Raw genomic sequence first — 26,590 nt, 5'->3', positions numbered from 1 at the left:
CCAGACGAGCCCGTAAGGTACCTTTACTTTCAAAGCGTCATGTCAAGGCTCGTCTACAGTTTGCTCATGATCACTTGGAGGACTCTGAGACAGACTGGTTCAAGGTTCTCTGGTCTGATGAGACCAAGATCGAGATCTTTGGTGCCAACCACACACGTGACGTTTGGAGACTGGATGGCACTGCATACGACCCCAATAATACCATCCCTACAGTCAAGCATGGTTGTGGCAGCATCATGCTGTGGGGCTGTTTCTCAGCCAAGGGGCCTAGCCATCTGGTCCGCATCCATGGGAAGATGGATAGCACGGCCTACCTGGAGATTTTGGCCAAGAACCTCCGCTCCTCCATCAAGGATCTTAAGATGGGTCATCATTTCATCTTCCAACAAGACAACGACCCAAAGCACACAGCCAAGAAAACCATGGCCTGGTTCAAGAGGCAAAAAATCAAGGTGTTGGAGTGGCCTAGTCAGTCTCCTGACCTTAACCCAATTGAAAACTTGTGGAAGGAGCTCAAGATTAAAGTCCACATGAGACACCCAAAGAACCTAGATAACTTGGAGAAGATCTGCATGGAGGAGTGGGCCAAGATAACTCCAGAGACCTGTGCCGGCCTGATCAGGTCTTATAAAAGACGATTATTAGCTGTAATTGCAAACAAGGGTTAATCCACAAAATATTAAACCTAGGGGTTGAATAATAATTGACCCACACTTTTATGTTTAAAATTTATTAAAATTTAACTGAGCAACATAACTTTTTGGTTTGTAAGATTTATGCATCTGTTAATAAATCCTGCTCTTGTGTGAAGTTTGAAGGCTCTAACTTATTTGCATCTTATCAAACCTGCTAAATCTGCAGGGGGTTGAATACTACTTGTAGGCACTGTACATCTGAACCGATATAAAAAAGGTATTTATGCATGAAAGGTGCGGGGTCAGGGGGAAGCAAAAGTACTAAGAGAATCCTTACGTGACACACAATTGAATTATATCATTATATGATATCTCAAAAAAGGGGTGACAGATTCCCTTTAAAATAAAACAAGCACAATATGGAAGTCAGCCAACAACACAGTAAAACGTGACCCTCTCCAGGTACCCAGCAAAATAGAGTTTTCTCATCTGTCATGTTGCAGTGGAGGATATGTTATAACTTAAGAACAAAAAAAGGATGACCTAGGATATGTCAGAAATGTTTGATAGATGCGGGTCCCGCCTCTGTACCTGCAAGTATCCCCAGAAAGGGGTTCTCGATCATCTTTCCACATCATTAGGGGGATACTGTATCAATGCATCAATAGAGCCATGTGCACATCTATATGAAGAACGCAGCCATTCTCCTAGCTACTTACTAATTTCTATGAAGAGCTCATTGATGTTGATGGCATTCTTGGCACTTGTCTCCACAAACACAGCATTAATAGAGTCAGCATAATCCTTGGCATCTTTTTCCAGCACTTCTCTAAAAGAAATTGACAAGAAAGAATACATTAGGTCACTAGCACAGTTTACGGGCGATACAAACCAATGTGCGATTGGGATGGGGATGATCACAAGCCCCCCCCCCCCCCCCCATTTCAAAGCATACGGAACCAACCGCTGCAGTACCCAATACAGTGCCATTCTCATCCACATGTACTTAGCCCCGAATATGCGGCACTTTCCTAAAAAAAACCTAAAGGGATTTTCCAGCTTAAAAGAAAAAAAAAAAAAAAAAAAAAAAAAAAAAAGAAAAGCTATCCCCGAATGTGTTTGTATTTGTAAAATAATATATAGGACAGGTACTCCTCTCCTCTGGTCCAGAGTCAGGCCTATGCTGCTGATCTGGTTTCTATGATTTGGCTGTAGCAGAAATTGCATGTCGACAGTGTAGAGAACATGAGCTACTGAGCACACTGATTGGCTGCAGCAGTGATGCAAGCTGTCGAAGTGACGTTACCGCTGCAGCCAAAAAACAGACTCCAGACTTCAGCCCCTTCACCAATATCCGTTCATGCAAATATCAAGGAGACCTGCTGAAGTGCTGAATGAAGATTGGCTGCTTGCATTATGCTGTAGTTTTTTCATTGAATGTTAAAGGGATTGTCCACTAAAGGATGACCCCAGCTTAGTCAATTCAGAAACGGAATTAAAATAAAAACCGTGTGTACTCACCTCCTGCATTACAGCAGTCAGTGCCGCTGCTCCCGGAGGAGACATGACACACGTGACAGCTGCAGCCTGTACGATTGACAAAGCATTATACTAGGGGTCGAAACGTTGCGGAAGTTCTATATTTCTGATATAATAAACCAGGTTGATCATTAGTGGATGCTGAAACCAGATTCTTTTATCAGAGCAAATATTGATGAGCTAACACTCACTAAAGGGCCTGTCACACTAAGCGATATCTCTAGCAATATCGCTATAACTTGTGACGTTATAGCAATATTGCTAGCGACATCGCTGTGTCTGATACTTACCTCCGACTGGCTCCCCCGCTGGTTATCGCTGATCGCGCAAGAAAATCCAGGACTGTTTCTCGTCGTCAGCTTTCTGTGGAGAGATGAGCGTGGAGCCGGGCGGGAGGACGTCAGGATCGCCGCGTCTGACAGGTAAGTAGCGACCCCCAACCCCTGCTATGTGACTGGTGAGATCTGCCTGTGTGGCAGCTCACTAGCGACCACTTAGCGATGCACCAGCGATCCTGACCGCGTCATATCGCTGGTCGGGATCGCTGGTGCATCGCTAAGTGTGACAGAACCTTAACATTCATTGCCTGCAGCCAGCATGTGACATGCCATATCAGGAAGCAGTGGCACAGACATTGCTCAAGGAGGAGAGTACACATTGTTTTTATTTTAATTTGGACCCTGAATTGATTAAGTTGAGGTTGTCCGATAGTGGACAGCCCCTTTAGGAATTAGCTGACAAATATTGACAGCTATAGACATATCCAGCATAAATCCTGCCTGGTCAGAATGGATACCTAAAGTGATAACTTTAGTGAGTCAAATTGGCTAAAACCTTGGAAACAATTTTTACAACAAGTCTTAAAAAAATATCAGGCTATATGACTCTAGCAATTGTGGATCCTTGTCGGGCTTCAAAATACCACTATGGTAGAAGCATTCACTGATGATGACAAACTACCCCCTCCTTAACCCTAAACAGAAGCACTCAATCCAATGCTCTCAATGAGGCAAATTCCTTATTAATGTCCTGGTGATTATACAAAACATTCCATGGCACAGTAAAATCAGCCATACTAGAGTTTATAGGAACAAGCAGTTTTAATCATTGGCCTGTGCAAACACACCACCGGTCAGGAACCGAATGAGCAAAATGCTTGTCTGTCAGCTGATCAGATCATTCATGTGGGCCCAAACAGGGAATGTGCTGCCAAAAATGTGCCAACTGTGTGTATGTGGACCATACAATTGTACTAAGGATCGTTCACCCCAGTGAACGATCAGTGCTCAGTTTTGGCAGAAAGCTGCCTATGTGAACCTTTAGTTGGGTTATCATAATATCAAAAGTATTATATGTGAATCGAAAAATGAAAGCAATAAAAAACAAAGTATATTAAATGCCCTTGAGTGTTTTTACATTAGCCAGAATGGTAGATCACTCCTCAGTTTGTGTGACGCAGCCATGATGTCATGGCCAGCTGGCTAATCAAAAGAGAGCCAGGGATGTCGACAGACGGCTGCCAAATTTCTCATTAGCACAATATTTTGTAAAATTCACTCAGCAAAAAAACCTCAAAGAGTCTCAAAAAGGCACAAAGTTGGTTGGGTATGCGCAGGTAAAATCTCGGATTTTGGTCCAAGACAATCTGGGGAGGACATCCGCACCATGTATTTCTTATTGCGAGTTACCTGACATCATTCAGATCACATTTGTTTCCAGCTATTGCCACCACTATGTTAGGAGGTCCATGCTGACGGAGCTCTTTAACCCAATTTTTTAGTGTTGTGAAAGTTTCCTGCAAAACATATGATTTTGGATCAGTTTTTTTTTTTATCGTTGCAATAACTAATAAACAGCAAAACAAAAAAAAGCAAATCTCAGGTGATGGTACAATAAATCCAAATGTATTTTATCTGTGGTGTATATGCCATGAGTACTGACAGATGTATACCACGGGTTACAAGCATACATCACCCACTGACTCCCATGTAATAATGCATTTGAACAGAAAACCTCAGATATACAAGACGTTTATTTTCAAAAAGTAATAATACTGTACAATGGCCCAAACGGACAGTCTTTTAGCCTCCATTGGATGATTGCAGCCCTATGAATACATTTAGCATATATGCCGAGAGCTTTTCCCAGCATATCTACAAAGTGCACGGCTCAACGTGATGTGAACAGGACCTTAAACAGGATCTGTCACAAGCAAAAACCTGTTATAGTGGATGCTCTCATTTAAATAAGCCAGAAGATGGCACAAGGCAGTGATCAAATATTATTAGCGCAAAGCATGGGGGATAAGTAGCTGCCAGACACATATGGAACCGCTTATCTCAGGGAAACAAAAGGAGAAAGATTCAGTTCTTGTTCTACTTGACATAACAGCACTTCAATACACATATAATAACAAAAACGGCCCAGAAATGGAAATAACCCCCCAGGACTTACAATGAAGTCAATAAGAAAAACAGATAAACATCAGAAAATATTTATTGTATATAATGAACATAAAATAAATCTTATTAAAAAGATGCCTCTTGTGAGGGACACTGAAGTAACCAGTGCATCACATATAAACAGATGAATACATGTGAAATAAAACAGAGGCATGGTAAATGGTACACGAGTCCCAAATCAGTGACCACAAAAAAATCCACCATAGCACATGTACTTCTAGAAAATAAACCAGCACATAAATGTATATGATCGTGCAACAGTAAGAGGAAGGCATGATATAGCAATGGACAGAGATTTGCAGCACAGTGAAAGACTTTGTGTCCCTCCACCCCAACGCGTGTTTCGTTCAGGTTCTTCTGGCTGGCGTGTCAGGGTGGAGGATGGGTGCCGCATAAAAGGAGAAACTGACCAATGAAATTATACACGTCATGGTTCAGTGATGCGCACAGCGGGAGGTGGAGCATGATTCTCCAACGTGACCTCAAGTATAGAATCTCCCCTTGAGGTCAGCTCCCAGACTAACATCGGCCAGAGCCAAAACCAAAAAAAAATATGGCGCTGACACCAAAACCATCAATACCCTTCAAGTCACAGGTATTTCTTACCTCTTTTGTGATGTCATAGACTATGATGGCTGCCGCTGATCCCCTGTAGTACATTGGCGCTAAGGCTCGGAACTAAACCAAAAAGGGAACAAACCAAAATAATTACAACAAATTTACCTCAAACTCTTCCTAATATATAAGAAAAAGATATTAATACGAGTTAGTTACATTACAGTTCCTTTCACATGTTATTAGTATACAGGTGCATACATATATACACACTACATGGAAAACTGTATTGGCCTCCTCCACATACCCATACACGAGTTTTTATTACCTCCCATTCTAAATCTATTCTATTATTTCTAAACACTGTTTTTCAGTGATTCCCTTGTATCCCTGTTCATACTGCACCCACACACACAAATGATACACCATTTGAAAGGTAAACTTGCCCACTTCAGCAAGAAAATAGCAAAACAACCCACACATCCACGATTTGATTACAAAATACAGTTTAAACATTAATTTTCAAAAACCTGCAGTAAGGAAAAAGGACCTGCAGGTGGCACCATAGCACCCCAAAGCACACTACCAACACATTTGTAAACATGCACTGCTTTTTCGCTGATTACTTCGCCACACGATACACCATTTGAAAGGTAAACTTGCTCCCTTTAGCAAGAAAACAGCCAAAACAAACCACACATCCACAATTTGATCACAAAATACAGTTTAAACATTCATTTTCATAAACCTGCAGAAAGACACAATGGTGGCACCTCAACCTGAAGACATTTTTTGGCCTCTACTTATCAAAACAATTTATTGTATTACCAATCTACATATATAAATACCTGTCTGTGTTCATCAGCTCATGAAATACATTTAAATTGAACAGCTTGCTTTTTCTGAAATTGCCTGCGTCCCCGACGACCAATGTGCGAAAATTTTGCACCGGCCAAGCTAGTAGCCATTAACCCCTTCACCCCCAAGGGTGGTTTGCACGTTAATGACCGGGCCAATTTTTACAATTCTGACCACTGTCCCTTTATGAGGTTATAACTCAAACGCTTCCATGGATCCCGGTGATTCTGACATTGTTTTTTCTCGTGACATATTGTACTTCATGATAGTGGTAAAAGTTCATTCATATAACTTGCGTTTGTGAAAAAAACAGAAATTTGGCGAAAATTTTGCAATTTTCCAACTTTGAATTTTTATGCCCTTAAATCACAGAGATACGGCACACAAAAAACTTGATAAGTAACATTTCCCACATGTTTACTTTACATCAGTACAATTTTGGAACCAAAATTTTTTTTTGTTAGGAAGTTATAAGGGTTAAAAGTTGACCAGCGATTTATCATTTTTGCAACACCATTTTATTTTTACGGACCACATCACATTTGAAGTCACTTTGAGGGGTCTATATGACAGAAAATACCCAAAAGTGAAACCATTCTAAAAACTGCACCCCTCAAGGTGCTCAAAACCACATTCAAGAAGTTTAACCCTTCAGGTGCTTAACAGGAATTTTTTGAATGTTTAAAAAAAAAAAAAAAAAAAAATAATATAAGAAAAATGAACATTTAACTTTTTTTCACAAAAAAATTACTTCAGGTCCAATTTTTTTTATTTTACCAAGGGTAAAAGGAGAAATTGGACTGCAAAAGTTATTGTGCAGTTTGTTCTGAGTACGCTGATACCTGATATGTGGGTGGGAACCACTGTTTCGGCGCATGGCAGAGCTCAGAATGGAAGGAGTGCCGTTTGACTTTTTCAATGCAAAATTGGCTGGAATTCAGATCGGACGCCATGTCACGTTTGGAGAGCCCCTGATGTGCCTAAACAGTGGAAATCCCCCACAAATGACACCATTTTGGAAACTAGACGCCCCAAGGAACTTATCTAGATATGTGGTGAGAACTTTGAACCCACAAGGGCTTCACAGAAGTTTATAACGTACAGCCGTACAATTAAAAAATCATATTTTTTCCACAAAAATGATCTTTTCACCCCCAATTTTTATTTTCCCAAGGGTAACAGGACCCCAAAAGTTATTGTGCAATTTGTCCTGCGTACGCTGATACCCCATATGTGGGTGTAAACGACTATTTGGGCGCATAGCAGAGCTCGGAAGGGAAGCAGCGCCATTTGACTTTTTTGGCTGTCGCGTGTGGAAAGCCCCTGATGTGTCAAAACAGTGGAAACCCCCCACAAATGACACCAATTTGGAAACTAGACCCCCAAGGAACTTATCTAGATGTGTGGTGAGAACTTTGAACCTCCCAGGTCTTCACAGAAGTTTATCAGCGATCTGTCACAGGCAGTGCTGCAGGCTTCCTCATGCCGGCGCTTTGCAGGCATGAGGAAGCCACCTCCCTGCAGGCCCCCGCCGCCATATTGGATCCGGGAACCTGCAGGGAAGGAGGCCCCCCGCAGCAACGCTGCACATTGCACTGCTGTGGGGGTCTCAGGGAAGCACGGAGGGAGCCCCCGTCCTGCCGATGCTTCCCTAAACCCCAGGTACATTGCGATCGTGTTTGATCGCAGTGTGCCAGGGGTAAACGTGTCGGGGGCGGTTCGTGACCGCCCCTGACACATAGTACCGGGTGTCAGCTGTGATAATCAGCTGACACCCGGCCGCGATCACGTGAGCGCCGCTGATAGCTATGACATACTATCTCGTCCATGGGCATAGGGGCCCGGGTCCCATGGACGGGATAGTACGTCAGATGTCAGAAAGGGGTTAAAGAGTTGGTCCCGTTTTGTATCTGCAACACCTTTCAATCTTGTGAACTCTGTGCAGTCAGTCATGTTCTTCCTCAGTTAAATCCCCCAACCATGTCTTTATGGACCTTGGGTACTAGTGCACAGTCATAGAAACATAAAAGAGCCTTCCCCAGACTGTTCAAACAACAACTATTCAAAAAGTCTTACATGTTGAAGTATTCACTTTACTGGAACAAATTGGCCTAGATCGATCGCTGGAAAACAAACGTATAGCATTAGCCCTCCTCCACCAAACTTTACACCAGCACATTGCAGTCAGGCAACGTTCTCCTGGAGTTCACCAAAACCTGACTCCATCAGACGCCATTTAGAGAAGTGTGATCCATGAATGCACAGGACATGTTATCATTGCTTCAGAGTCCAGTGGTAGCAGCTTTACACCACTCCATCTGACAGTTGGCATCATACTTGGTGATGTAAGGCTTGCTGGCAGCTACTCGACCATGGAAACCCATGTCATGAAGTCCCTGGCCTGGGACACAGTCTTTTTTTGTGAATACCAGATGAATTTTGGACTCTGCAGTTATGGAATCAGCAGAGCTGATTCATACCCAGTGAACTTTTCTACATTTTTTTCATGTTACACCCACAAACTAAAATGTATTTTATTGGCATTTTATGTAATCTACCAACACAAAGTAAGTATTTGTGAAACTTAAGGAAAAGATACGTGGTTAATTACTCTAAAAATCTAAATTTGTAAACTGTGATGTGCATTTGTATTCAGCCCCCCTAAGTAAATGCCTTGTAAGACCATCTTTCACTGCAATTACTACTGCAAGTCTTTTGTGGTCTGTCTCTCCCTGCTTTGCACATCTTGAGGCTGAAAATTTTCCCATGCTTCTTTGCAATTTAGCTCTAGCTCAGCAAGATTGGATGGAGACATCTGCGAACAGCAATTTTCAAGTCTTGCCACAGATTCTCAAATGTCACAGATTGGATTTAGATCTAGACTGTGACAGCACCAATCACCCACATCGATATGCTTTGATCAAAACCTTTCCATTGTTAGCTCTGGTAGCAAAGTTAGGGTCACTGGCATGCTGGAAGGTGAACCTATGCCCCAGTTTCAAGTCTTTTGCAGCCTTTAACAGGTTTTCCATCAGAATTGCCCTTTAATTAGCTTCATCCATCTTCTCCTCAACTCTGACCAGCTTCTCTGTCTTTGTTGAAGAAAAGAATCCCTACAGCATGATGCTGCCACCACCATATCTGACGGTGGGGATGCTGTTTTCAGGTTGCTGTGCAGTGTTAGTTTATTATAGCAGCCAATGGATAGGAATAATTATAAAATATAACTTTTATTATACAAATATAAAGTCTGAAAAGGTGCTCAAGTGAATAGCGAACAACAGAACAAAAGAGAGAAAAGCTGGTAAATACAGCATCAATCACCAATTCTATTGCATTCTTTAGTCATATAGACCTTGATTGGATGTTATAAATTGATCCTGTATCAATAGACTGCCCTAGGGCATAAGATATACACACATGGATATTATCCAAAGTCACCACTATACCTTGAGACTGAATATTGCACCTTGCCCACACGGCCTTATAACAATGCCCTCCGGTGAGAATGCATAACCAAACGACATCAGGATACCTTCTGATCCGTATAAAGATTTGGCACATGAAATATTCACCTCACAATCCAGTATGTACCACACTCTGGTTAGACAGACTTTTATAATAAAAGTTATATTTTATGATTATTCCTATACATTGGCTGCTATAATAGTTTAAGAGGAGTGGATACACTAGTGCTATTCGTACTGAAGTGTTAGTTTACCACCACATATAATGTTTTGCATTTAGATTCCTGGAAACAGGAATTCTTATGGGTTGTTTTCAAAATGGGCTTTCATCTTGCCACTTTTACATAAAGGCCAGATTTATGGAGTATACAACTAAGGCCTTGGTTACACTTGCAGTGCAGTACCGAGTATTGAGGCGAGTTTCTCACATTGCCCTCGCAAGTGTGACCCTGGCCTAATAGTGAATGGATTCTGTGAATGGATTCTCCCATCTGAGCTGTGGATTTCTGCAGCTCCTCCAGAGTGAGCATGGGCCTCTTGGCTACTTGTCTAATTCGTGCTCTCCTTGCTTGGGATGCCAGTTTAGGTGGATGGCCATGTCTTGGTAGGTTTGCAGTTGTGCCATACTCCTTCCATTTTTGGATGATGAATTTAACAGTGCTCCATGATATGTTCAGATCTTTGGCTATTTATTTTTATAACCTAACCCTGCTTTCATCTTCTCCACAACTTTATCCCTGACCTGTATGATGTGTTCTTTGGATTTCATGATGCTGTTTGATCCCCAACTGTCACTGAGAAAGACCTGGGTGTATGGGTGGACGACAAACTCACATTTAGCGGCCAGTGTCAGGCAGCTGCTGCAAAGGCAAATAAAATAATGGGATGCATTAAAAGAGGCATAGATGCTCATGAGGAGAACATAATTTTACCTCTATATAAGTCACTAGTGCGACCACACTTAGAATACTGTGTACAGTTCTGGTCTCCGGTGTATAAGAAAGACATAGAACTTATTTAAAGGCCTCACGCTATAAATTCACGTCACAATTTTCAGATTTATATATTTTAAATATTTAGAAAACCATCTATCATTCTTTTCCTTTACACTTCACAAATACTTGTTACTATGTAGTGGTGTATCACATAAAATCCTAATAAAATACATTTAAGTTTGTGGGTGTAATGTGAAAAAATATGAAAACCGTTTACAGGGTATGAATACTTTTTCAAGGCACTATATTCCATCTGCTCTTCAGCACGTGATGACCCCCCGTTGTCTAACTTTACGTGGCTAATTCGCTGCAGTTCCTTCAACTTTTTAATATTATCACTCACAGGCGATGGTGAAAAATTTAGGAGGGAAGAAATGTCATGACCTGTCTTATTACACCAGTGACGCCCTATTACCGGACCGGGCTGGTGTCAGTGAGAATTCAGTGCTGAAAACTCATCTTCTGAGATCTCCATGTACGCATGCGCGGCCCCCTCCCCCCCCCCCCGGCAGCCATTTTCCCGGAGTCCACCGCACAGGAAACCACGGAACTGCGGGGGGCTCTGGCCTTTCACAAAATGTCAGCAGAGCCACCCCACAGCACCGGAGACCCCAGCAGCACCATCGGTGCCCCAGGCAGCAGTGCCGGACACCCCCGCAGCACCGTACACCTGCACATCAGATACCACCTCGTCCAAGCCTGCAGCATCACCCCACTCCTGCCTCCTACAAGAGCGACTCTGGGACCCCACGTCACCGCAGCCACCACCCCCAGTAAGCAATAAGACGCATGGATTATAAGAAGCACCACTATATTATTAAAAACATTTTTTTTTTTTTACTATTTTTCTCCTCAAAATTTGGGGTGCGTTTTATAATCCGGAGCGTCTTATAATCCAAAAAATACGGTACATACTATGATTAACTGCGTTTTTCACCAGAAAAGCATCAGTTTAACGTTTGGACACTGTTCTTTTTAATGTCTTTAAATAAATAGTTTTGTTACACTTACCGGATATACATGCTGCATTCCCCCGCACTCCTTTTGTTATTGCTGTGCTACACCAGCTGGATGTAGCACCCTTGGGTTACAAGGTTCTCAGCCATCTGCATGAACAGTAAGCATGGTGGGCTCCTGTGTCTTTATTAATGGTAAAGTTGTGTGTCCCAATACTACTGTCCTTATAGTTTACATACATGTAGTTCACTTCTAGCTTTGCATTATTTTCCAGTTTTGTTATTCCAGCCAGTGTAAAGAATGGGGTTTTATTCTAGCTGGGCATGGCTAGGTTTTTTATATCCATAATCGCAGTGACTCCCCTGGTCTATACTGATATACAAATACACAATACTAGAAGATTGAAATTTAGCAACTAGAAAAACCAATACGACATCTATATATACCATAAATGAGATTGGCCATTGATTACATTGCCAGAAATGGAAATGATGTTGTGAGGCCAGAACCCATGAGAATGGCACCCCACTGAATATGGGCACTTACCCGCTCCTGCCCAGCAGTGTCCCATATAAGAAACTTATGCAATTCAGTCTGGTACTGGACAGTCTTGGTCATAAAGGAGGCCCTGGAGTCGGAGAGAACATGACATTGCTTCATTAATGGTAGTAGACAGGATTATGGATATAATCAAACATGAAAAAATAATTACATTTAATTCTCCGGCCGTCTGCCCCATTATATTCTGATGAATATCCTAGTTATAGTAACATTATTGGTGGATTTGGGTCGTGCCCTAAGGACCTTCGGCCATCACAAAGGGCATCATCTGCTTGGATTACCGTTGTATTAGCCAGACAGGAAAGAGCCGCCCCAATGAGTAACACTTATGCTACGTAGTCCATGGCTGTCCATTCATGTGAAGGGTTTTGCCCCTTGACATGGATCACCATTTGGCATCCACAGAGGTGAATATGCTGTGATTGGCAAAAATGTTTATATGACATTTTGTCACATGGACATCACAACAGTGAAAGAAACCCCGTTCAGAAAAAGGGAACTGGATGCGTTTGCATTGATATAGGGGGGGGGATCTGTCACCACATTTCACAATACCAATTGCCTACATATTTCATAAACCTCTTAGACCTGGTGAGGCTGGGGCACTTACTATAAAAATACATGCCAGAATGGCTGTATAATCTTTAACGTTTAAAATCACTCTCTGCTCATTTTACCGGATTGACAGCACCTCAGTGTCCCTCCTCCCTTCTGCTGCAATATTACACTCCTCAGTAAAAGCTGCAGCTATCAGTCAGATGGGCAGGGGCTGAATATACCTGGACTCATGAGATCTCTTACGCTATTGACTGGATTCATAAAATCTTAATATCAGGATCATTCAGCCATTCTGACACAGGATTCTCAACTAAATACACCACACTCATCAAGTCAGAGAAATCCATTTATAAAAATACGCAGTTTGAATTGAGAAATTTGGTGAAAAAAAAAAACACTTTAAAAAGAATCGGTCAGAGAGATAACCATACATACAGGTCTTTGAAATGTCAATGCATCAAACACCTTTATCTTCTATCTGTTGCTGCATTTCAGAGTACTTAGCGTTTTCAATCACACCCAAGTACATTTAAGGAGACTCTGCCTCCCCAGGTTGCTTCCCTGCCCAGCACCAGCCTCAGGAACCAGGCAAGGAAATAAGTCAGTGAGCTATCAATCAAGTTGAAGAGGTTTCTTCTGAGAGCAGAAACAGGCAAGCAATGGTTTAAGTGCTCTGTCATGCCCGAGCACTTAACACCTCATTTGCATACCAATAAAAACACAGATAGAAGACATAAAAGGTATCAATGGATTTACACATCAATGACCTGTATGCATATATATGTGGATTGAGTGAATGGAGGTTGATGTTACTGACAGATTCTCTTTAATAGTAACTGAAGATAGTACACAGGGGTCACCAGTGAATGGGTTTCTCTGTGATGGCTATATAAGGCCTAATATCTGAAGCTTACAGCATCACCATTTTAATCAGGGCTCATTCAGACGTCCGATTTTCATGTAAGGTGCTCTCCATAAAACTCATACCTATGATATTTCATGGGGCGGGCCATTCATATATCCAGGATTTTCACAGACAGAGTGGTCTGTGGAAAATCACAGAGACCTGTCCAATTTAAATCCGAGGGTTGGATCAAAATCAACTTAAAGTCAATGGGTGCATAAAAAAAAAAAAAAAAAAAAAAGGGCACGTACTCAGATGACGTCCAAGTGCAGTCTGATTTTCATGGACTGTCAGAATGGAGAAAGTGGATACATTTTTTTTTTTTATTTCTTCAAGTAGAAGTAATACAGATGACACTGAGACCACGACTGGATCAGAACAATCAGTCCATTTTTCTCGATTATGGCAAAAACAGGATTTTTGGGTTGCTTACCGTAAAATCTGTTTCTCGGAGCCTTCATTGGGGGACACAGAGACCATGGGTGTACGCTGCTGCCACTAGGAGGCTGACACTATGCACAAAAAAGGGTTAGCTCCTCCTCCGCAGTGTACACCCCACCCACCGGCAGGAAATTCCTCAGTTAGTGAGAAAGCAGTAGGAGAAGTAACAGAATAGATTGAAAAACAGGACAACTCAACTGTAAATAACCAACAAACATAAGAACAGGAGTTGCAGAACATGGGAGGGTGCTGTGTCCCCCAATGAAGACTCCGAGAAACAGATTTTACGGTAAGCAACCCAAAAATCCTGTTTTCTCGTTCGCCTTATTGGGGGACACAGACACCATGGGACGTCCCAAAGCAGTCCCTGGGGCGGGAAAGCAAACTTCCATCAGGCCTGCGGACTCACCACCACTGCCTGCAGAATCCTTCCACCTAGGCTGGCATCCACCGAAGCATAGGTGTGGACCTTGTAGAATTTCACAAATGTGTGAACCGATGACCAGGTTGCAGCTTTACAAGCTGCAGCGCGGAAGCTCTGTGGCGCACCGTCCAGGAGGTACCCACTGCCCGGGTAGAGTGAGCTCTAATTCCCGGAGGGGTCAATCGATGTATGACCCGGTAGGCCTCCAAAATTGCCGATCTGATCCAGCGAGCAATAGTAGCTTTGGAGGCCGGCTGACCTCTCTGCACCCCATCTGGAAGGATGAAGAGAGAGTCTGTCTTCCGCAAAGAAGTCGTCCTAGCTAGGTAGACCTTCATCGCCCTGACCAAGTCCAGCTCGTTCAAGGAGCGGTCCCGAGGACGAGCTGGACCCGGACAAAAGGACGGGAGAACAGTATCCTCATTCAGGTGGAAAGTGGACAGCACTTTAAGAAGGAAAGCGGGCGGAGGCCGCAGAACTACCTTGTCCTAGAGGAGTACCAAGAAAGGAGAGCGGCAAGAGAGGGCCGCCAATTCCGACACGCGACGGATGGAGGCGATGGCCACTAGGAAGGCTACTTTCCATGAAAGGAGGGATAGGGGAAAGTTCCCTGAGAGGTTCAAAGGGAGGACCTTGCAGAGCCTCAAGAACCAGATTAAGATCCCAAGGATCTACGGGCGCTCGGTACGGAGGAGCCGTATGAGCCACTCCTTGAAGGAAGGTTTTGACCTGAGGACGGGAGGCCAACGTCTTCTGGAATAAAATGGACAGCGCCGAAACTTGACCTTTTAAAGAGCTGAGGGCAAGGCCTGCATCACGCCCTGCCTGAAGAAACTCCAGGACAGAAGGGAGCGAAAAATGTATGGGCAGAATGTCGGTGGACTCGCACCAAGTGAAATAGGCCTTCCAGGTACGGTAATAAACTTTGGAAGACGATGGCTTTCTGGCCCGGATCATAGTATGAATAACTCGATCCGAAAAGCCTGATCGTTTCAAAACCTCGGTTTCAACAGCCACGCCGTTAAATTGAGTGGCCGAGAATTGGAGTGGCAAATCGGACCTTGAGACAGCAGATCTGCCCTGTCTGGAAGCTTCCAGGGGGCGTCCGCGAGAAGGTTGACGATGTTCGTGAACCAAGCCCTTCTGGGCCAATTCGGGGCGATGAGTGACTGGAATTCCTTCCGCCTTGATTTTCTTCAACAGCCTGGGAAGAAGAGGCAGAGGAGGGAATAGGTAGGGGAGCTTGAACTGCGACCAAGGAATGGCCAGAGCGCTGGCGCCCACTGCGAGAGGATCTCGAGCCCTGGATACAAACTTTCCTGTTGAGGCGAGAATCTAGCAGGTCTACGTCCGGGGTTCCCCAACGACGGCATAGCTGAAGAAATACCTCCGGACGTAGGGACCACTCTCCCGCCACTAGACCCTCGCGGCTGAGAAAATCGGCGGCCCAGTTGTCCACGCCAGGAATGTGCACCGCGGATATTGCCGGGACTGAAAGCTCTGCCCAATGAAGAATCTTGGACACTTCTGCCAGGGCTGAGACACTCCGTGTCCCCCCTGGCAGTTGACATATGCCACTGCTGTGGTATTGTCTGTCTGAATCCGGATAGGCAGGCCCTTGAGAAGCCTCTCCCAGTGAACAAGAGACAGATAAATCGCTCGTATCTCGAGGACGTTGATCGGCAGAGCTGACTCCTGAATCGACCATCGACCCTGAACAGTGTGACTGCGGAACACTGCCCCCGGCCGAGGAGGCTGGCATCCGTTGTCACAATCTGCCAGTGAATGGGAAGGAATGGCCGTCCTAGGGAGATGAGAGGAGACATCAGCCACCAATTGAGGGACTGCTTGACCCGGTATGAAAGACGAAATGGGCGGTCCAGGGAAAGAACAGACCTGTTCCACCGAGACAGTATGGCGTGTTGGAGGGGTCTGGAGTGAAATTGGGAAAGGGAACCGCCTCTGTCGCTGCCACCATCTTTCCCAGGACTTTCATGGTTGTCCGGAGAGATGGAAGTCGTAAGATATGCAGCTCTCGCACATCCCGCTGCAGGGAGCAAGTCTTTTCTTGTGGGAGAAAACCTTCGATAGACGATTGCCGAACAATAGACCCAGAAACACAAGACGTTGTGTTGGAAAAAGGCAGGACTTCCTTTTGTTGATGAGCCACCCGAAATTGGACAGGGTGTCGGGGACGATGGTAAGACTTTGGCGAGCTTGATGAAAGGATGGAGCTTCGATCAGAATGTCGTCGAGGTACGGAAAAAGAACGAGACCTTTGATTCTCAACAAGGCCATCAACGCTGCCATGATCTTCGTAAGTACTCTGGGTGCGGTGGCGAGATCGAACGGCAGTGCAACGAATTGGTAATGTTCCTGGCGAATCTTAGGAATTTCTGATGGCCGGAGAATATGGGAACATGTAGATAGGCATCTTGAATGTCTATTTAACACATGAACTCCTGCGTCTCTATGGAAGCGATTACCGACCAGAGACTCCATTCAGAAATGACGCAGTCGGACTGTCTTGTTGAGTAACTTGAGGTCCAAGATGGGGCGAACTGTACCGCCTTTTTTCGGTACCACAAACAGGTTTGAGTAAAACCCTGTGAACCGTTCTGACTCGGGGACGGGCACGATCACTCCAGAAGTGAGGAGAGAGGCGATGGACGCAAAGAACCCCGGAACTAAGGCAGGATCTTTTGGAGGTTGGGACTCGAAGAAACGATCCCGGGGACGAGAAATGAACTCTATCTTGTATCCTGATGATACCACCTCCCTGACCCAAGCGTCCTCTACTGAGGCAAGCCAGCCGTCTCTGAAGAAAAGACGTCGACCTCCCAATTGGGAAGGACTCTCGGGGGTTAGTTGATAGTCATGCTGATGTGGACTGTCCAGATCTGGATCCGGAGGTTCTGCCCTGGGAGGAGTGAGATCGCCTGGAGGGAGTGGGTCTGAAAGACGCCTTTTTTCTATCCTGGCGTACCTGCGTTTTCTGTTGGTTAGAGAAGTTGTCTGCCGTATTGAAACGGTGGAATGTCCGAAAGGGCCGAAGCTGACGTTTTAGCGGAGGTCTGCGAGGCTTGGACTGAGGGAGGAGGGAACTCGTACCTCCAGTGGCGTCCTAAATAATCTGATCCATCTGGGATCCGAAGAGACGCGCTCCCTGAAAAGGCAGATTGGTAAGAGACTTATCTGAATTCAAATCCGCCTGCCAAGCCTTGAGCCAAATTGTACGTCGGATTGCCACAACGCTGCTTGACGCCTGAACTGCGCAAGACGCGACATCCAAGGAGGCAGAGAGCAGATAATCCCCTGCATGGGAGATCTGGTTGGCCAGTTCGGACAATTGCTCTGGTTGGGCCTTACCTAGGATGCCCCTGCAGAGATCCTCTGCCCAAGTGGCTATGGCCTTCGCTACCCAAGAGGAAGCGAAGGCTGGGCTTAGCACCGCCGCAGCCGCTTCGTATGCTTTGCTAAGGATTCTATAATTCTATCATTCGAATCCTTTAGTGACGCCACACCTGAAATCGGGAGGACCGTGCTGTTAGACAATCTGGACACGGGTGCGTCTACCGAGGGGGAAGCAGACCAGTTGTTGGTGAGCTCCTTGGCAAACGGGTACAGCACGCCGAGGCGCTTCCCTCTTTGAAGGCGCCTGGTCGGATTTTCTCTTTCCCTGGTAAGGATCTTGCCAAACTCAGAGTGGGAGGCGAAGACCCTGGAAGGTGTTTCTGCCCGTCTGAACGAAACCTCCTGTTCTGAGGATTTCGCAGGGGAGTCTGAGATTTCGAAGGTGTGGTAAATCGCAGCAATGAGGTTCTGTACCGTAACCTTCATGTCCGCGTCCAGCTCTAAGATCCCTTCGGATGACACATCCGAGAACGCTTCACCTGACTCGGGTCAGGAGGCACGGGAGGGCGACTGCTGGGAAGGACTATGTGGGGATGTGAGGCCAGGAGGGGATCCCGGCCGGTGATCCTGTCTGGGCCTTTGCGGCTTCTGCTGGCTGGCTCAGATGGAGCTTCATGTGACCTGCTGGACCCTGCAGAATTGTCCAGGGGCAACTTATCAAGGACGGCTACTATGGACTGAGACACCCTGGTGAGGCCTGCCACAAATTGTGAAAGAGACGAGGCCCAACCAGGAATGGGGGGTTCGCTTTCACGTGGCGCAATAGGTGGCTCCTGGACGGAGTCATGCTGAATGGGATTGCTGCAGTCCAGGCAGAGGGGTGGGGGCAGGCGGACGGCCACGCTCAGCCTTAGAGATAGGATAATGAAGGAGAAAAGAAGAAACCTGCGGAAATGCTGGAAGGTTGGGGGACAGAAGGCAGAGAAGGGTGTCAGTCTGCAGTTGCAGAGCTACTCACGATGCGGTGTCCCCAAAGGTGCTGATACACGGCTCGTCTGAAGATGCAGGGCCCCAGCAGAGGAGAACGTGGAATCCATCTGTGTCCGGCTGACATGGTGATAAAATGGCGGCAGCCTGAGGGAACCAGGATAAACGCGCGCCTTCAAACGAAGAAGATGGGCGGAGCTAGCTGCTGAGGCAAAGAGGGTACCGCCCGCTGCCCACCGCAGGCTCTGAGAGGCGGTGGGTGGTCCTAGAACGGGCGGGAGAGAAGCCCGCCTATGAGAGAGAGAGCGGGGGGGGCGTGGCCGCGATGTCAGAGAAGGCCCGAAATGAAGCCGGGGACTAAATTAATGGCGACGGCCGCCTGTCAGCGCGGGGCAGCGCGGAGGTCTCGCAGCGTCGCCGCGGCCACCTCCCTACCTATCACCTGGATCCCCTGCCGAAAGCCGAAGAAAGAAGGAGGTGGAGAAGCATAGAACAAGGCCCGCGCAACAGCCGGGGCCCGTACGAATGCGGCGGCCGCCGGGAGGCGCGGGCGGCGCAGAGACTCCACAGTACTCCCTCGGCGACCGCTCCCAAGAATCCTGAAACCGCCAGGGGGCTGCGTCTTGGACTGCATACTCACCTCCGTTTGCAATAAAGGTACCCGATATATCCCACGCTGTCTGCGTCTTTGTGGTATCCGCGCCTCATCCGACCGACAGGCTCTGGTAGGCGAGTGGGTGGGAGGCGGGGGGCGAGGACTCTCCTGATCGCTGGCACGCACCCGTGCTAATCTGTGGTCCCGCCACTGAGAGCTATGAGGATACGGGGTGGCAGTACACGCCGTACTCATAGTCTCTTGTGGGAGTACAGTAGTGACCATTCACACTGTATCCCTCCGGAAACCTGAAAAGGAACGACGCACATCGAGGTAGATATGGGTCTAATGAAAGACCCGTGTCCACCTCCTACTGACACTAAGCTAAACTGAGGAATTTCCTGCCGGTCGGTGGGGTGTACACTGCGGAGGAGGAGCTCAGCTAACCCTTTTTTTTGTGCATAGTGTCAGCCTCCTAGTGGCAGCAGCGTACACCCATGGTCTCTGTGTCCCCCAATAAGGCGAACGAGAAATCGGACGTGTGAAATGAGGACTCAGGGAAAGGAATTGACTGTTCACTGGTGACTACCTGCAGCCTTCACTCTGAGGACATAATCATACATAAGGCAGCCCAAATCTCTGCGTCTATAGCCCTGTGTACGAGTATACTACAAAGAAAGGGAGGTGTAAATATTTAGGCTGGGACGACCTGGTGAGAGGTGCTGGATGACCGCATTTCCCAAACAAATTGCTATACAAAGTAAGAGCTGTGATTTCACTCTAAACAAACAACCAGACTGCAGACAAGTCGATTGAGTAACTAAAACCATAAAATAAAAAAGTAACCACCTCTCGAGTGGCCCTCGCTGGTCTCTCCTTATTTCCTGCAGCGATGACATGCCAACCACTGCAGCTAATCACTGGCTTCAGCGGTGATTGCCACATGATCGCTGAGGGCAAAGATTGGCTGAAGTGGTCACGTCAATGCTGCAGGAGGTAAGCAGAGACTAGTGGCGCTCCTGCGGGGTCAACATAGGCTACTATTACTCTAGCAATATACTATGGTACACCACTTCTTTCACATGGGCAATTTTTATTAAATCCCATAAAAGCCCTTTAAATTTGCACAGTAACAAACACAATGTAAAGCTCTCAGCCCCCAATAGTTTAGTAGAAACCCCATCTTACCCAATAGTGGGATTGATGTTGGGATCAAAGCTGTCTTCTACAAATCGCCAGACAATGCTCGATTTTCCAACCCCTGTATCCTGCAAATAGAGCAGAGCATTACCCATCAATGGTGTTTATACAAAGTCCCTGTGACCCTGCAGAATCAGGATATAGGACCTGGAACTTTCACTGACTAATATCATGAAAAGGGCATTGACCATTGTACCCAGTGGGAATGAGAAGTGATGCCAGGTTGATTTTTAACTTTTGTTATCAGGGAATGTAATGTGTCTTCCTCCAGAGAGGAAGCCTAGATAGGATATAAAGCCTCTGTGACAACCACCTGCACCATCTACAGTGACAGCAGGCATGAGACAAGCAGCATAACTAATGTACGGGCACTTATAGGCTATGTACGCCTTTGCAAATCATTTTTTGTCATTCATTTGTTTTATAAATGCAAAGTTACGCGATTTTATAAAAAGCGTTCACTCAAAATGTTGTACCATTTTGCTCCTGCAGGTGAGAGATCTGCAAAATTTTGTAGCAAAGCTTTCTGAATTCCTGCTAGGGATTGACAGCTTATTGCAACTCCTTCCTTCTCTCAGAGTTAAAGAACAAAGCACAAAGGGTAAAGAGGTAGTATATAGATCAACAGTGTGGACAGGGAGAAAGCATGCAGAGACTCAGGGAGGGAAGAGAAACAGGTTATAAAGAGAAAGCGCATGAAGAGAAAATAAATGCAGGACTGACGCTGTAATGATGTATTAGCTACTGAAAACGACAGTATCTTGGATACACACAGATCGCACATCCAGCCTATATTACTGGGTGAGACACTCCTACAGGTGAAAAATCTGAAACATGGTTAAGTCTCCAAACGGCATGTCGCCTAAAATTTGATGGATACATTTTGGCCACATTCAGGATATTTGGTCAGTATTTTACCTCAGTATGTGTAATACAAAACCAGGAGAGGAACAATCAGAGGAAAAATATAATAGAAACCCGTCACCACTTCTGGATTTATCACCCACTCCTGGTTTTGGCTTAGACATACTGATGTAAAATACTGACCAAATGGTCAACGTGTGAATACAGTCTTACATAATAAAATTGCATTAAAACATATGTAAATCTTTAATACTATAAATCACTGGGATGATCAGCTCATGGTTGTGGAAATCAGTCACTAACAAGTCTAATGTGAACAAACCACTATGTTGGACAGGTCTGTTATAAAGACGGGAAGACTAAATATATATAAAAACAGCCTTTAATAAATCGGATTTGGCAGTCGTAAACAATGTGCAAGAAAAAAGTGCCAAAGGCCTGTTTCACACTTCCGTTTTTTCAAATCCGTCAAAATCCGTTGTTTTCCGTAAAAAAACGGATCCGCCATTTTTTGCAGGATCCGTTTTTTTTTGTCCCATAGACTTCCATTACGGTTACCGCGGATCCGTCAAAAAAACGGATCAGTTTTTAAAAAACGGATCCGTTTGCATCAGTTTCCGTCAAAAAAACGGAAACGGATCCGTTTGGCGGACACAAAAACGGAAGTGTGAAACAGGCCTAAGTCATACCAATAGCTAATACAGAATCACAACATACATATATAAAGATAATTCCTGAGATCTGTCAAAAAAATATTTTAAAAACATTGTGCAACAATATAGTACATATGTATAGTTCATATCTTCATCCCGCAATTATAAGTGTGTATATATATATATATATATATATAAAATTAACACATATCATAAAAAGTAATATTGTAAATATTTGTAAATTATTTTACCAAAATATCTCACAAAAAGTGATTCCAACCACCATTAATTTACACAACCCTCTTGTAAACAGTAATATATGTGTGTGTAAATACATATCCATGATATGCCATAATAATCATATCACATGTAACCATATAGCTATAAGAAACGGTGTGTGACCATTCAGTGATATGTGAGCCGATAAAACCATGTGTTACATACCAGCGGTATAATGACAGCCTCTTGCGGTAATGCCAGGCACTCCCCGACGCGCGTTTCGGAACCAGCGTCCTTTGTCAACCCCTGACGAAGGACGCTGGTTCCGAAACGCGCGTCGGGGAGTGCCTGGCATTACCGCAAGAGGCTGTCATTATACCGCTGGTATTCAACACATGGTTTTATCGGCTCACATATCACTGAATGGTCACACACCGTTTCTTATAGCTATATTGTTACATGTGATATGATTATTATGGCATATCATGGATATGTATTTACACACATATATTACGGTTTACAAGAGGGTTGTGTAAATTATGGTGGTTGGAATCACTTTTTGTGATATATTTTGGTAAAATAATTTACAAATATTTACAATATTACTTTTTATGATATGTGTTAATTTATATATATATATATATATATATATATACACACTTATAATTGCGGGATGAAGATATGAACTATACATATGTACTATATTGTTGCACAATGTTTTTTAAAATATTTTTTTGACAGATCTCAGGAATTATCTTTATATATGTATGTTGTGATTCTGTATTAACTATTGGTATGCCTTAGGCACTTTTTTCTTGCACATTGTTTACGACTGCCAAATCCGATTTATTAAAGGCTGTTTTTATATATATTTAGCTGTCCCGTCTTTATAACAGACCTGTCCAACATAGTGGTTTGTTCACACTAAATAATCGAATGGGTTCCATTCAATCTTCATGACACATCAGGAGGATCTATTTATAAAAATTGAATGTATGCACTATTTGACTCGAACACAATTATCTGATTATATGAATATTGGTGCATGGTTTCTATTTATTATTACTTTTATTTCCTCTCTGCTGTGTCTTTTTGTTACTGACAAGTCTAAGTAAAAATCACAGCAGCAATTCGCTAGTGACCTAAATCGCCAAAAAAAAAAAAAAAAAAATCTGTGCTCAATCACAAAAATGTTGCCCTACTTTTAGTGCCCGTTTTTTTATCCCATTCAGAATGTACCCTAAAAAATGGTTTAAAATAATTACTTAAAATTATCCCCGTGATGGCTACTGGTGAGGTGCCATGATGTGGGACACATAATACCTCCTCTCTGCTGTTTTACATACAACCCGCACTCTCATAGAGATACCTACTGTTTGGGTGCCACTGTATCCAAGGAAATCTGTCATTCAGAGAGACTTGGCTGGTATCAGATTCGGAAAGCTTTTAAATGGGACAATGACCTCCCCTCCCCCCATGAATACATACTGGGCTACTAATCTCAGGGTAGATGTTACTGGACATTAATGGTATCATACACTAAAGTCTGGTCAGGTACATCAAAGCCCCGATTCTGACAAGGGGGTCGTCTGGTTTCTGTTACTGGTGCGGATATTACGGGGGGAGCGAGCATTGGTTGGCCAATATATAATTGTGACATGTAGGGAGGGTTTTAATTAATAACCCTAAATCTTACGAATCCATCAGCGTGGAGTCAGTTTCCCTCCCTTCTCTCAGTGTTAGAGGTAGCAGGAGGGGACGATAGACAGATCTGCAGTGAGGAGAGAAAGTATCCTAGGAAGGGCAGAGGCGGCAGCCCCTATTCTGAGAAAGGGGGTTTCGGGTTTGCGTTACTTAAAGAAAAAAAACAAACCCTAAATGGCACCCCCATGCCCAGAAGCCTGACTTTCCTGTGACCAATGCAAAATCTATAACAAGGCCTTTACTCTACCCAATACCATCTAGAAGACTAGTATCTTCAAGTTCTAATTTGGCTCAGGGGTCCTTGGGGGTCCAGTCGGGCACCAGGACCCCATTGTGACCGCTGGTTCTACACTGCCTTTGCCCCATACACAGGCACCGCTGTGCCCACAACTGTTTCCATATCTCCAGTCTACGCGTCGCCCCAATCACAGCGACAGCAATCCTGTGCATCTGAGGATACGGCAGGCACACTGTTACACAGCAGCTGTCAGGCGTACATACCTTACATCAGGTTAGTCAGCCTTCTAAAGGGACGCGGTATATAATGCTACTTATTATCTACGTACATTATACTAGCTAGAAGACAGTAACCCCCCAAACACACAAGGATTCAGAGCGGCAGCAACAAGGTGGTGACTTTGCACAGATGAGCAGAGATTACACAGGTGGCAGCTACAGCCCATATCTCCCTCTGTGTTCACTGAGGCGCCGTGCCCCTGATGTGCCCACTGGGGACATGCAGGATTTCCATGTGGGCACCGCGCCCTCTGACTCACCCCCAGCAGGCAGACCTTCAACTCCCGTAACGCCATGGCATCTATGCCCGCCGATAGCTAGCGGCAGCACCGGGAGTCCAGGCGTAATCCTCGGCCTCGTTGGGCCTGCAACAGCAGCGGTGCCCGCCTCCCCATCCCGCCCAGCACCGAGTCTCCTCCCAGGGCCGAGCATCCAGCCGAGCCCGCCTCCCCATCCCGCCCAGCACCGAGTCTCCTCCCAGGGCCGAGCATCCAGCGGAGCCCGCCTCCCCATCCCGCCCAGCACCGAGTCTCCTCCCAGGGCCGAGCATCCAGCGGAGCCCGCCTCCCCATCCCGCCCAGCACCGAGTCTCCTCCCAGGGCCGAGCATCCAGCGGAGCCCGCCTCCCCATCCCGCCCAGCACCGAGTCTCCTCCCAGGGCCGAGCATCCAGCCGAGCCCGCCTCCCCATCCCGCCCTGCACCGAGTCTCCTCCCAGGGCCGAGCATCCAGCGGAGCCCGCCTCCCCATCCCGCCCAGCACCGAGTCTCCTCCCAGGGCCGAGCATCCAGCGGAGCCCGCCTCCCCATCCCGCCCTGCACCGAGTCTCCTCCCAGGGCCGAGCATCCAGCGGAGCCCGCCTCCCCATCCCGCCCTGCACCGAGTCTCCTCCCAGGGCCGAGCATCCAGCGGAGCCCGCCTCCCCATCCCGCCCAGCACCGAGTCTCCTCCCAGGGCCGAGCATCCAGCCGAGCCCGCCTCCCCATCCCGCCCTGCACCGAGTCTCCTCCCAGGGCCTTGCATCCAGCCGAGCCCGCCTCCATTGTCCTCAGTCAGTCCCCCTCCCCGGGTCAGTGCTTTTCCTGCAGATATTGCCAGTCAGGTGATTTCCCGCTGTCACGCAATTATTTGGGGGTTTCCTACCCCTGACATATCTAATAATGCACCTATGTACTCTTCAACCTCCTGTATTTTTGTGTAATTGTGACTGGTTGCCCGGTGCACGTGGCGTTACCTCACCGCAGACCACAGATGTCACCATTAGAGTTGAGCGACTTTTGGTTTTTTAGGGTCGCGTTTCGTTTCGTGAAACCCGACGAGCAAGATCGTCCGATTATAGGGAAAAGTCGGGGTCGTCCCGAAACACGAAACCCAATGTAAGTCAATGGGGAATAAAAGTCAGCAGTGAGAGGAGGACAGGAAACACACCTACAGCGCCCATTTGAATGCCAAAAGCATCAATTCTTCTTACATAAGCTTGTCAACCTTAATTAACTTCATAATACTAGTTACGCACTGAAAAATGGGGGTTATTTGGCTAAAGTTGTGGGGGGGTAGGGCTGGCTCCAGGTTTTCATGTGCCCTGGGCGAAAGAGCGCCCCTTTAACACATAATACCACAACTCATCATGCTCCGATACGGCAGAGAAATAGCGGTATAGTACAATGAAAAATACTTCACTTTTTACATCTCATGACGAGGCCCATCTATTTCTCCATACAGAATCGTTGGTCCCATATAATGTTTGAAACAGTATATGATGAGCTCCACATAATGCTACAGTATATGTTGGTCCCCATGGATGAAGCTCCACTGTCTTATGGGCCCAAATAATGCTCCAAACATAATGGGCCCCATTTCTAATGCTCTAGTGTATAATGGGCCCTGTAAATGCTGCTCCAGTGTCTGATGTCCACCTTTGGAATGTTCCAGTGTATGGTGGGCCCCATCTATCATTCTCCAGAGTATAGTGCTCCCCAAAAATTGCTGTCCCAACATTGAAAACAATCAAATAAGTCTCCTCGCTAGGGAATCCCTGTACTTGTCTGGACTCCTCGTCGTCCCCATCTTCCATCTCACTGCACAGTATTTCAACTTTGCAAGTGCTGTGATCCTGAGCAAGCAGGGGGGCCCACTCGTTGGC

The 26,590-nt window shown here is 45.6% G+C and overlaps 1 protein-coding gene across 1 annotated transcript in view; it reads right to left on the bottom strand.

Moving 5' to 3' along the window:
- The window catches only part of RAB22A (RAB22A, member RAS oncogene family), a 36,054-nt gene extending 11,185 nt beyond the window's left edge, over window positions 1-24,869 (bottom strand). Inside the window, exons 1-6 of the mRNA XM_073582444.1 lie at window positions 24,709-24,869; window positions 20,481-20,560; window positions 12,015-12,096; window positions 5,243-5,314; window positions 3,863-3,969; window positions 1,355-1,464 (exon numbers count right to left, since the gene is read on the bottom strand). Of these exons, the coding sequence (XP_073438545.1) occupies window positions 1,355-1,464; window positions 3,863-3,969; window positions 5,243-5,314; window positions 12,015-12,096; window positions 20,481-20,560; window positions 24,709-24,744 (487 nt within the window). The 5' untranslated portion in view covers window positions 24,745-24,869. The remainder of the gene's footprint in view (window positions 1-1,354; window positions 1,465-3,862; window positions 3,970-5,242; window positions 5,315-12,014; window positions 12,097-20,480; window positions 20,561-24,708) is intronic.
- Between the last annotated feature and the right edge of the window lie 1,721 nt (window positions 24,870-26,590).

This window comes from Dendrobates tinctorius, unplaced genomic scaffold (assembly GCF_039654945.1).
Source record: "Dendrobates tinctorius isolate UK_male_01 unplaced genomic scaffold, ASM3965494v1 ptg000071l, whole genome shotgun sequence".
In the NCBI taxonomy this organism is placed as follows: domain Eukaryota; kingdom Metazoa; phylum Chordata; class Amphibia; order Anura; family Dendrobatidae; genus Dendrobates; species Dendrobates tinctorius.
This window is presented reverse-complemented; position numbering and strand designations above follow the sequence as displayed.